Below are 12,509 nucleotides of genomic sequence, written 5' to 3' on the forward strand. Positions count from 1 at the left end.
ATCTTATGATACTGAATGTATTCTTGAGGTGAAAATTTTGTTATGAACCAATTCCCCAAGTGAATAAGCACATAGGAGTTCTTACAAGTCTACATCCAAAAGTGCCTCCTCTTCTGCATCTACACTCCGTCTACAGGGGGAGCAAGAGGAAGACAGAGTCGAGGTTCTTTACAAATTCCTTCAGTAAGAATATCTACATAGATCTTATGATACTGAATGTATTCTTGAGGTGAAAATTTTGTTATGAACCAATTCCCCAAGTGAATAAGCACATAGGAGTTCTTACAAGTCTACATCCAAAAGTGCCTCCTCTTCTGCATCTACACTCCGTCTACAGGGGGAGCAAGAGGAAGACAGAGTCGAGGTTCTTTACAAATGTAATATTCCTTTACTTAAACTATACCAATTGCTTTAGTCAAATCTTTGAATTTGTTTTCAAAATCTGAAACATTTCAAAGTGAGATAATGGTATATCATGTTTAATTACCAGTGAGGAGCAGCAAGCATCATGGCAGTAACTGAAAATGATGTTTGCTAGTGACTGGGGTAGTTATGATGTTGATGGTGATTATGATGGATGATGATGATGGTGATGGTGATTGTGATGATCATAGTAACTTAATAACTAAATTATTCCAAAGCTCTTGTTACAATATAAGTTTCCATAACTTCAAGATACCTCCACCAATAAAACAAAAATTAGCAAACTTGATGGGGAAACTGTGATTCAAGAGAAGATGGAAATCAAGGTGCTAATTGCTCCTTTAGAGAGGACCACAGTCCCCAGAGTGATTCCATCCCATTAGATGTTCTGTACATGCTTATGCAAACACAATCCCATCTCCTCAGTCATGGCTCACTTTTCAGAAGTATGCCAGGCCCCTTGAGCACACATAGCACTACATATAAATCTATACTATCTCCTTCTAGCATTTGATAATTGTTGAAACTAAAGGACAGAGCAGATATCCCCTAATGTTTCCAGGAGGTTAGTTTTCATTTTGCTTCAACACAGGTATTTAATTTCACACTGAAACAACTGTGTTTAAGAAAAATCTTCCAGGAAGTTTTCTTTTTGTCCTATTTCTTTAGGATGTTTACAACCATATGTTTGTTTACCTTCGTCTCCAAGTGCTTTATTCAATGTGTGTTGTGTTCTCATCAACAGCAGTCCTGAGACTCTGCAGGCTTGGTAAATTCAGAGGTCGTAATAATAAATCATAGGATAATGTGCTTATTTCTATTGCATTTACTAAAAATGTCTGCTCTGTCTTAAATACATCAAAGCACTTTATGAGAATGTTTGTTTGGGGTATATACTCTATATTTTGTATTGTTTCTGTGGGCAAGTTGGGTAAGAATACAGGATTTCCTTTTAATTTTTCCATGTGTTTATTTATGTATTTATTTATTAACTTATTATTTTGTGCATGTGTCACAGTGTGGATGTTGAGGTCAGGAGACTTTGTGGGGGTCAGTTTTCTCCTTCCATTATGTAGGTCCCAGGGATCAAATTCAGATTGTCAGTTCTGTTGCCAAGCAACTTTACCCACTGAGCCATCACACACACATACACACACACACACACACACACACACACACACACACACACCCTGGGGTATTTTCTTAATCTATTTTTATCCAGACAAAAAATTTCTCTTTTGTAATAATTGAAATCATATTTAAAAGTATACAACTTCTTCGGAACTAATCATTACAAATTTCAATGCCCTATTACCAATAATTTAAAATGAAAAGTTTTCTTAACAATGTGGAGTTCCCTGTCTTCACATTCTAAAGATCTTAAATTCCTTCTTACATTTTGAAAAAGAAATAGTGCCATATATACCCATTAAAGGAATCAAATGAGTTTTCATTCCTGTACAGAGGATTACAAGTTGTGTGAAATATACATGTTTATTTATGCACATGTAAATAAATGCATTTGTATGAAAAAATTAGGAAGATATTTTCTATCAGTGCAATATTTCATATAAGAATATATTTTTGGTTATGTTTTTTAATTCTTTTTTTGTTCATCTGTTTTTCTAATAAGTACAAGGCATGTATGGCACTTTTAATTTTAAAAATACAATGAAGTTTTGCAATAAGTCCCTCACATATATGCAAAAGACTAATAGAGCAATTATAATATATAATTAGTAATTATTCAAATAATAAATAATGTGGTTATATAAAGAGCTACAGCAAATCAACATAGTCTAGCAAAAACAAAATAGACTGAGAGCCAACAGTTCTGTAACTTATTCCTAGCTCTGTCTCTTAAGAGCTGGGTTATCTTGGGTAACTTCTGGAACTTTTAGAGTTTTGGTTTTCTGAAGAATGGCAACCTGTAACTCAGCACTCCTGCTTTCTGCACACTACGCACATGCTAAGATGTCCAGGACAAAGCCTGCTGCAATCACTCGTTTCCTAGAGGCAGGTGTGCACTCTAGAGCTCACAAGAGTCAAAGGATGACACCGAGCCAGAGGAATGTTTGATGCTAAGTCCACAATAATTAGCAGTCTTTAGCAAGTCAGTGTCTGCCATGTCAGTTTTCTGGGAACTCCTTCTGTATACATGTTTAACCTGATACTTTTAGGATTTATGACATTGATCTCCAAAAGAAATGAGCAAGCTGTCCAGCATCACACAAAATTTTCAGCAAAAAGTGACAATTTAAGTTTTAGGAAAGAATAACATTCTCCCACACAAAGACATTCTATCCAGCAACAAGAATGAATGCTCCTTAGACACATGACCATGTTCAGAATTTGTCATCAGAAATAGTCAGCCCCATGTTTGATATTATTTCTAAAAATAATGATGCCCATGAATTACTATTTATGTACCATTGACTGGGGATAACACTATGTGTCCCACAGATCAGTCAAATCAGAACATCTGGCTAAAACCCAGGCATCAGTACTTTCTAAAGGCTCCAGGTGGCCATACAGTACGAGACAGTGCCAGGAAGTAAAGTTTTACTGGTAAACGACAGTCTTAGAATCTCAAGTCCTCTGAGTCACTAAACCACTGAATGATAAGTCACATTTTCATAGGAACAGCATTTGAAAAGAAATTTTGTTTAGTTCTATTTTGTGAGACAAGATCTCACTTTGTAATCCAAGTTGGCCTCAGAGTCAACACAACCCTTTTCTATCACCTTCCTCAGTGCTGAGATTACAAGTGTGAGCCACCTCATCCTACTTTGTGATTAAGAATTTTAATGTGAATTACACCATGTTAGTTCTATAGTCAACTTTAGTACTGATGTTACCATTTTCTGTCTCTCATATATAAAGTTGGCATGTCTCTCAAGAACAGATGTGTAGTTAGCATGCCTTTATGTTTATTTATAATATTCCTATCCATTAGATACTTAGATATTATACAGATGACAGTGAAATCCCACCTATAAACAAATTCCATCTCCAGCTATAAAGTATGAAATACAGTACATATTAGCTGAAGTATAGGAAGTTTTCAGCATCCCTAGGGAGATTGGGAAAACACAGACCGCTATCTTCCACCACCATCTTTCCAATTTGGGACCTGTGGGATGAAACCTGACAGTTTGCATGTATTAACAAGGTAACATGAAGGTGGGGCATTGGTCGCAACCACAGTCCTAGGACATGTAAGAAGCAGGTAAGGACTTCAGATCATTTCCCCATTATTCTGAGCTTTGGGGTCTCTGAAACCCTCCGGAGCTGTTCGTCCTGTCTGCAAACAGCAGATCTGAGGGAAAAACGCATCTGCCATAACCAGGGTGGATCAACAGTGTCAAATGCACAAAATCAGCTTCCCCAAGCAGGACAAGGGCAGCATCTCACCAGTTCCTTCTCTCCCACCCCACAGGCCTCCCAACCAGAAGACAATGGCTGCAGAAAATCAGTCCACGGTGACAGAATTCATTCTTGGAGGGTTAACGAACAGGCCAGAGCTCCAGCTGCCCCTCTTCCTCCTCTTCCTGGGGATCTACCTGGTTACCATGGTGGGGAACCTGGGCATGATCACCTTGATTTCTCTCAACACACAGCTCCACACCCCCATGTACTTCTTCCTCAGCAACTTGTCATTCGTGGATCTCTGCTACTCCTCTGCCATTACCCCTAAGATGCTCATCAACTTTGTGTCCCAAGAAAACCGCATCTCCTATGTGGGATGCATGACTCAGCTCTACTTCTTCCTTCTTTTCGTCATTGCTGAGTGCTACATGCTCACAGTGATGGCCTATGACCGCTATGTGGCCATCTGCCAACCCTTGCTTTATAACATCATCATGTCTCCTGCACTCTGCTCCCTGCTGGTGGCTCTGGTCTATTCCATAGGACTTGTTGGTGCTATGATAGAGACCGGGCTTGTGTTAAATCTGCGCTATTGTGAGGCCCTCATCAGCCACTACTTCTGTGACATCCTCCCCCTCATGAAGCTCTCCTGCTCTAGCACCTATGATGTAGATATGACTGTATTTTTTTTAGCTGGATTCAACATTGTAGTCACCAGTTTGACAGTCCTGGTTTCCTATGCATTCATCCTGTCCAGCATCCTTCGCATCAGCTCCTCTGAGGGCAGGTCCAAAGCCTTCAGCACCTGCAGCTCCCACTTTGCAGCTGTGGGGTTGTTCTACGGATCCACTGCATTCATGTACTTAAAGCCCTCCACAGCCAGTTCCCTGGCCCAGGAGAATGTGGCTTCTGTGTTCTATACAACAGTGATCCCCATGCTCAACCCCCTGATCTATAGCCTGAGAAACAAGGAGGTGAAGATCGCCCTGGACAAAACACTGAGCAGGAAACTCTTTTGATGAAATTCTTTCTCCATGTAAGAGTAAGTGGTTACAGACACCTAAAATGTCCCTACCAGCTACCCAACTGTAGATGGAAACATTCACTTCTCCCCATGATTGGGTACAAGCCTCAATCTCCTTTCCTCTTCCTTCTCCCGGACCCTTTTCACTTCTTTTTGTAATTATTCAATTTTGAGGTCATTTTCTTCAACTTGGGGTCCATCTCTTCTATTGAGACCTATGGTTAATACATTTTTTTACTCTCTGACATTCTCATGTATAAGAATGTACATATTGATCATATCCATACTCCCCATTTCCCCTCACTCTCACATCTGCCCTTCCTCATGTCCTCTTCTTTGTATTTTTAATAGTCAACTAAGTTTAATTAGTACTGTCCATACTGCCCATCCATATGCACATGGGAATGGGGCCATCCACTGGGGTATGGACATTTTACCAGCAGCTACCACCCCTAAAAATGACTTTCCCTCCCCCAGCAGACATTAACTGATACTATATCCTCAGCAAGGGGTGGGACCTCATCAGCTGCTCCCCATCCACACTGGAATTTTGACTGGGTTGATTTTGCACTGCGCTGGGAGCCATGGCTGTTGTGGGTTCCTGAATACAACAGCTGTGTTATGTCCCAAAGACAGCACGGATGCCATTTCTCCTCCAATGGCCTCAGTAACTCCTTCTGGCACAATAAAAGCTAGCCAATGGAGAGGAGTTTCCTTGTCAGGTCCAGATTAATTTCTCTATGTCCTGCAACCGAAGTGTGTGGTATATTCAGCAATAGGGTCTTACTTTCCAGTTATGGTGGGCAACCAAAAACAACAGTAATAGCCTATTGGGATAGGGGAATCTGGGGCCTCCCTGACCAATAACTCAGGAAAGCATTCCACACCTGGCACTGCAACTTTCATTTACTAACCCATGTCTTCTGGAAACAGCATTATCCATTCATATAGATTACCTCTGTTCAAACTCCTTCATTTAAAAAAAATAATTTTTTTAATTAGCTTACAAACTAGAGAGTTTCCATAAGGCTTTTTCATACCTCCTTATTTTTTATTAAGCTACCCTTATTCCCTTACCTCCATCCAGCTGACCCCATCTCTACCTAAGCCTTCAATCCCCAGTATTCTGCCTGCTTCTATATCACATATGCCCTACTGTCTCCTTTCCTTTCTAGATCCTCTGTCTTGAGACATAGGATAAACATCTTCATCTTAATTTTAACATAAATTAAATTTTCATTGTTGAATGTGGGAGTCATTCATGGCCTCAGCATCTTCAACATAGAAAATGCTGCTCAACTAAGTTCTTTAGGCACATGGGAGTACGCAAGGCAGAGAAGTAAACAGAAAAGTCACAAGAAGTGATGCCTCCTCCATCTCTCACCCTCATTACTTCTATCCTCTTTCAGCTCCTCTGCAATATTCTTGCCCAGGAATTTATCCCTGATCCCTTCATGTCATCTTCTTAGCAACAAAAGAAAGAACAGTTGATGTGTTTTCGGTGCTTACTCTGAACTCTACAACTGTTCTCATAGCTTTGATTCTAGTCTATTTACACCTCACCACAGGCAGGTATGATTTTGGACCCACCCCATGGACAGGGAACTATCTTTAGTATCTGACTCAAGGTTACACAGCTAGTAAATAAGCAACATGGGAACAAACCCCAAAATTCAGGGCCTCCCAAGCCCAAACTCATGCTTCTCATGTAGTGCCCCCTCACTACAGGAGACAGTCCCCTTAAAGAACCTACTAACACTGCTTTGATTACACTCTTCTAATTTCAAATGCCTCCTTACAAGAATTTCTCAAATCATTCCTCTTGTCATCTGCCAGAAATTCTCTCCGTATGTTCAACATCTGTATGCTGACCAGGGAAGAACACAGTAGGGGTTCTGACTCAAGGTTTACCTGGCTCTCTCCCTGTTTTATCATCAAAAGCTCCCCATTCTGGGAAACCCCTCAGTCTCAGGCCAACCACTCTACACTACACACTGTTGAAAATACCTCTTGTCCTGTCTAAATACTACTACTACCAGTGTCACACAATAAATCCAATTGCAGTGGGGCTGTTTCCTCCTCCAGTTGTTTATAATGATATTAAGGATGCGTGTTCTAGGCAAAGTCACCTACCATAGTCTAAGAATATACGGAGACACTCCAATCGTTTCGTATCAGTCATGGTTTAATATGGGAAACAAAGAACTCATTTTCTCTCAAGCAAAAAGAGATTTAATGCATAAAATTACATGCTTAAAGTTTTGAATGACTAGGGTAAGGGACCCCAGTATGACTCCTCAGTAGATATGATCCTGAAGTCAGGAAACTCCAGCTGCCATGTTACTTCTACCACCAAGAAGACTGCTTCAAATGCCCATGATACTGGGAAATAAATGATCAAATCCTAGGATGAGCATCACCTGGAAAATTGTTAGAAACGCACAAATTTGAACTGCACTCTAGACCTACTGAATTATTGAACAATGCTCAGCAATCTATTTTATCAAACCTCAGGGCACTGTGATTACACTAAAGGAGAAAGTTTCCCTGGTCTTCCCTTCCAAATCTCACACAAGCATATTCAGTTAGTGCAAACTGTGTGACTTCCAGGACACTGGCTGCAAGGGAATCTAGGAGACGCAGTGTTCAGCTTTTTAGCCTGAGTTGAAGGTGCTTATGGGGCTAGTAAGACGATCTTTCCTAAGTAGCATTTTTTTAGTCATTTTCTCCTGACTTTTCCCCAATATGGAATTTCTACCACTATAGATCTCAACTAATAAAATTAAGGGTAGAAAAAAAAATCCCGGCTAATCTCAAGGTGAGAAATCATATCAAGAAAAGAACAAAGGTGGAGGCAAGGTAGCCCAGAGGTAGAGTGCTTGCCCTAGAACGGTGAGGCTCTCAGTTTGACTTGTTTTAAAGCATCGGAATTTACATAAATCAGATTTAATTACTGTGAATCTACAGAGGAGACAATACCAGGAAAGAGAGCTTGGTGTCTTTCTCAAGACAAGATGATCAGGGTCAAATCTTTAGGAAGGATTACTTCCATGATAACATATTGTTTCTTGACTTAATTTACTTACTAGAATGAAATCCCTGAAGGAAGGTTCTGTGAGGCATGGAACACCTTGCTAGAATGTCTGTGACTTTCTGTCCCAGGAAAGGTCTTTGTAAACCGGAGCTGAGTCCACGGACTTTTTTCTCTGTTTAGAAATGACTTCTGAGTTTTACATTTTGTTGTCCATAGATACGTCTCCATTATGCTTAGAGACATCCTTTTTATCTTACCATCACCACATTAGACCACACACCTTCCACAGGGAAGACTGTTTTAGATTCTTTCTGATTAATCCTGTCTTTATTTCAATTCTTTATCAAATATAAATTTATTTTTCTTTCTTGGAAAATGATTTATTTTATGGTGTCATAATGGCAAATTTTGCTTTTCAGAATTGGATACATGTTCCTGAAAGTGTTTCAAGATAATAATTTGATTTTGAAGATTTTTGTGAAAATACCCAAAACAAAAATGAGCTATGATATAGCCTCACCACCATTTTTTTTCTTTTATCTTCGTGCTAAAATTGTTTCATTTCTTTCACAAATACTGTGACTTTGGAAAGCTACTGCAGTAGGTATACATAACCTGGCATCGTTGTTTTATTTTTTTAAGCTAATATTAGTATTTTAAAGACCTGAAATTAACATAGGAAAATAAGGTATATTTGTTCGGTATTTGGTAGAGGAAGGTAAGATTCTTCACCAAACACCTACAGAGATTCCTAGTGAATTGCTTCAGAAAATACCAGACCAGCTGTAGATGTATAGGCTTGTTATGCGGATTTGTGTTCAGCTATATATGTTCAAAATTATTTTAAAGATAACCTATACTAAATCTATCAAATTTATTATGCCTTTTCTTCTGCTTATTTTGCATTTAATTTTATCTTCTTTTCTTAGTTCTGAAAGCATAAGCTTAGTTCACTGATGTTCATCTTTGTATTAAATACTGAATGTGGTATGCAAAGAATATGAAATACAGAATTTTCCTAGAGGAGGCTTTTAATCCACCTGATGACTGTAAGATATAGTCTTTAAATGACAAATTAATAGTAAAAGGGCCTTTTGTACTAAACACATATCAAGAGTTATATAAGACTGAGTGACCAGAGCACAGGAGACTGTCTAACTCAAGGTCATTTTCAAGCTTTTCTCCTAACCACTCAGGAATATTGCTGTCCTTCACTCTTGAAATGTTCCCCTCCTTTAACATCTGTGAAACTCCCTTTATCTTACAATCATCTGCTGAGTTAGCTCAAACCACATACAACCCTCACATACACCTTCTAGTTTAGTATTTTTATCCTTCGTCTTCAGTTGGGGACATTGAGTCTGACACTATTAAACAGCCTGCCCAAGTTCAAAGAGCTACTAAGTAAAATCTGCTCTTGAATATTACCCATGCTTTTCCAGCTATTTCTATCAATATGCTTTATCCACTAGCAGGTGCTTTGGGGAGCACTTGCAGTCTTCATACACCTCTCATAAAGACACTTGTTTGGAGTATCTCGCAATTGCTGTCCTTTTTGTGATACCTCTCTTCTGACAGTTCTTCAATTTATATTTTCCTCTCTTTTCTCCTAGCTCTGACCTCCACTGTCAATGTCTTTCTGATCTTCAACACTGAAAATTCCACCAGCACTTTGTGGTATGTGTGTAAATTAGGTCATGGACCTCTTCCCTCATTCATTCATTTGGGTCATAAACAACTGGGAGATACCAAATTCATTACTCCTTTTCTTCTGCTTACTTTGAATTTAATTTGCTCTTCTAACTTTCCAAAGACAGAAACTTTAATAACTATTTTCAGGCCTTTCTTCTTTTCTAATGTATGTATTTAATGCTTTGGATCCCTCAAAAGAAGCAACCGAAGAAGTGAAAAGAAAACCCACAGAGTGGGAGAAAATGTTAACCAGCAACACATCTGATAGAGGTTTAACATCCAGAATATATAAAGAACTCAAAAAACAAAGAATCAAGAAATCAAGTAACCCAATTAAAAGATGGGCTAAGGATCTGAACAGAGAATTCTCAAAAGAAGAAATAAAGATGGCTAAGAAGCATCTTAAAAGGTGTTCAACATCATTAGTAATTAGGGAAATGCAAATTAAAACCACTTTAAGATTTCATCTTACCTGAGTCAGACTGGCTAAGATCAAGAGAACAAATGATACCAAGAGTTGGAGAGGATGTGGGAAAAGGGTAACACTCATCCACTGCTAGTGGGATAGCAAACTTGTGCAACCCCTATGGAAAGCAGTGTGGAGAACCCTTAAAAAAGTAAAAATGGACTCCGGATTTGTTTTCAGGCACTTTGATGGCTGTTGGAATGGCTAGAATCAGTGTCATCTCCCTCTCAAAGGCTTCTAGATAGGGAGAGAAAACAAATTTAGCCATCATTTCATTTTTAGGCTAGAACAATAGTGGATTGTCTCCCTTAGCTACAGGTGGGCACTACAGTATTGCAGACCAAGATTTGAAGTCTTACATCTGAGTAGCATTGTCTTATTAGGAACAAATCATTAATAAGAGATAATTGTCTAAATAACATTTTATAAGAACTTTAAGTCTAATGTCTGGGATGTGTAATCCCTGAACTCTTAAAGTACTGATGACTTTAATTTTTGGTTATACTTTCCTTTTGGGTGTTTAAGACCATATTGTTGGCCCAAATAAACCAATTTATTTTTATTCATAAGGTTGTTTGAGGATTTGTTCCTCAGGAGTCACATGGGTTTGGGAGGAGCCCCTGGCTCCTCTCTTTTCTTCTACCAGTTCCATCTATGTGACGATAAGTTGAAAGTCCTGTTTGACCATGCCCGGCTTCACTTAGAAGCATGAAGGAAATAATTCCTCTGTGTTGATCCTCCTCTTTGTAGATTGGACATTGGTTCAAGTCCATCTTCTGAGGTCTCGATGTCCTCCCTGAACAAGAGGACAGGTGACTCACCAGTTACAGTACATTTCAAGAGATGCTCCATAGTCCCCTGGAACTTAATCGACCTTGGAGGGCAAGGGGCAGAAACTGTCCTTTAAGTCCCTCTGACCAGATTAGTATAGGCCTCAAAGTCTGGCTATTAAATACCCAAGAAGGTTAGTTACACCAATCTGGTACTTCTAATTACCATATGCTATGTGGATAAAGCTTGGGCAACATTCTTAAATAAACCTTGACTAGACATCCTTAAACTAGTTGACTAAGCTATGACCTTAGAAAATTTAAGATTATCTATGTATTATCTTTGTCTCATTCTTGATAAATCATAACAAACCTACACAGATCTTCCTCACTTGCTTAGGCTTTCTCATTTTTTCTGTCAATTCTGGAAATAGCCAGCCAGCTTTGACAGACAAAAGGAAAATCTGAATGATGGATGCTTTTGGAAGCCCTCATCAAAAACTTCCAATGGACATTAATTTGAACGTTTGAAATCTGCCCTGTTCTGACTTTTTTTTTGGTTCCCTGTCTAGAACTTGTGATACTACAACTATTTTTGCCTTTACTTCTCCTTCATATCTCCTAGGCACCAGTCAAGGACTTTTTTTTCTCCCTATAGGTAAGAGTTATGCAATTTTGGGAGTCTTTTAGAGAGACCCACTGAAGGGGGCACCCCAATTGCCTCACCCTGCATCCCTGTTCAGCATGGAAGAAGCCAGAGAAGTCTGTGTCCTGATTCCCTATTGGAAATTTGGCTAAATCTCCTCAGAAGGTGGTGTGATAAGAATAGGACATAGAAATTGGCTAGGAGTTAGGGTTAAAGACTCCAAAGAAAAGTAGCCAGTTTCTTTCTTGGCTAAAAGTCAAATTGTCCTTGGGCCTTTTAAGCAATGTAATCTGTTCCAAAGGCCAAAAATGTTTAAAGTATTTGCGAGCTCTTATCCCTAAAAGATTTTTATCTTTCACTTAAAACTTCCCAGTACCAGCAGTCACTTCAATGGGATATTTTTACAGGACTGACTGGCTGGCTTTTGCCCTTACTCTACCTCAATGAGGTATTTTTACAGGGCTGACTCCCTGGCTTCTGCCCTTGCTCAGACCTCTGATTTCTATTACTTTGGTGCTAACCATTGTTCCTTGCCTCTTCAAATATTTTCAGGGCCAAATCCAACAACTAACTCATACTAATTTTAATCAGCTGTTACTTTCTTTCCCTCCACATGTATACAAGCACCTGTCAACCATCAAGGACCCTGTTCAGATGCATGAGGTGGAAACCCCACTGTCTGACTGATCCCTAATCCAGCCTTCCCCACATCAACCATGTTCAGCAGCAAGACGATGACGGTGCCCCTATCCTATAACACAAAAGGCTGGAACGTTAGGGTTTGGATCTACAGCAAGCCCCTCCCCAATGCAACAGGGCTTCACAGTTTTACACACCCTCTGAAAACAGAGGAACTGAGTTAATGAGCTCCTTGCCTCTTCAAATATTTTCAGGGCCAAATCCAACAACTAACTCGTACTAATTTTAATCAGCTGTTACTTTCTTTCCCTCCACATGTATACAAGCACCTGTCAACCATCAAGGACCCTGTTCAGATGCATGAGGTGGAAACCCCACTGTCTGACTGATCCCTAATCCAGCCTTCCCCACATCAACCATGTTCAGCAGCAAGACGATGACGGTGC

General features: G+C 39.4%; 1 protein-coding gene across 1 annotated transcript; it reads left to right on the forward strand.

Annotated features, from left to right (window-relative positions):
• Positions 1–3,866: 3,866 nt before the first annotated feature.
• Positions 3,867–4,811, forward strand: LOC103729018 (olfactory receptor 151). Its single transcript, XM_008826988.2, has one exon. It carries the CDS (start codon positions 3,882–3,884, stop codon positions 4,809–4,811), a length of 930 nt encoding a protein of 309 aa, XP_008825210.1. The 5' UTR covers positions 3,867–3,881.
• The last annotated feature ends 7,698 nt before the right edge of the window (positions 4,812–12,509 follow it).

This window comes from Nannospalax galili, unplaced genomic scaffold, assembly GCF_000622305.1.
Source record: "Nannospalax galili isolate Female #2095 unplaced genomic scaffold, S.galili_v1.0 scaffold1832, whole genome shotgun sequence".
Lineage (NCBI taxonomy): Eukaryota > Metazoa > Chordata > Mammalia > Rodentia > Spalacidae > Nannospalax > Nannospalax galili.

Coding starts and splice junctions, on each gene's coding strand:
- LOC103729018 (XM_008826988.2), top strand. CDS start 3,882: ATGGCTGCAGAAAATCAGTCCACGGTGACAGAATTCATTCTTGGAGGG.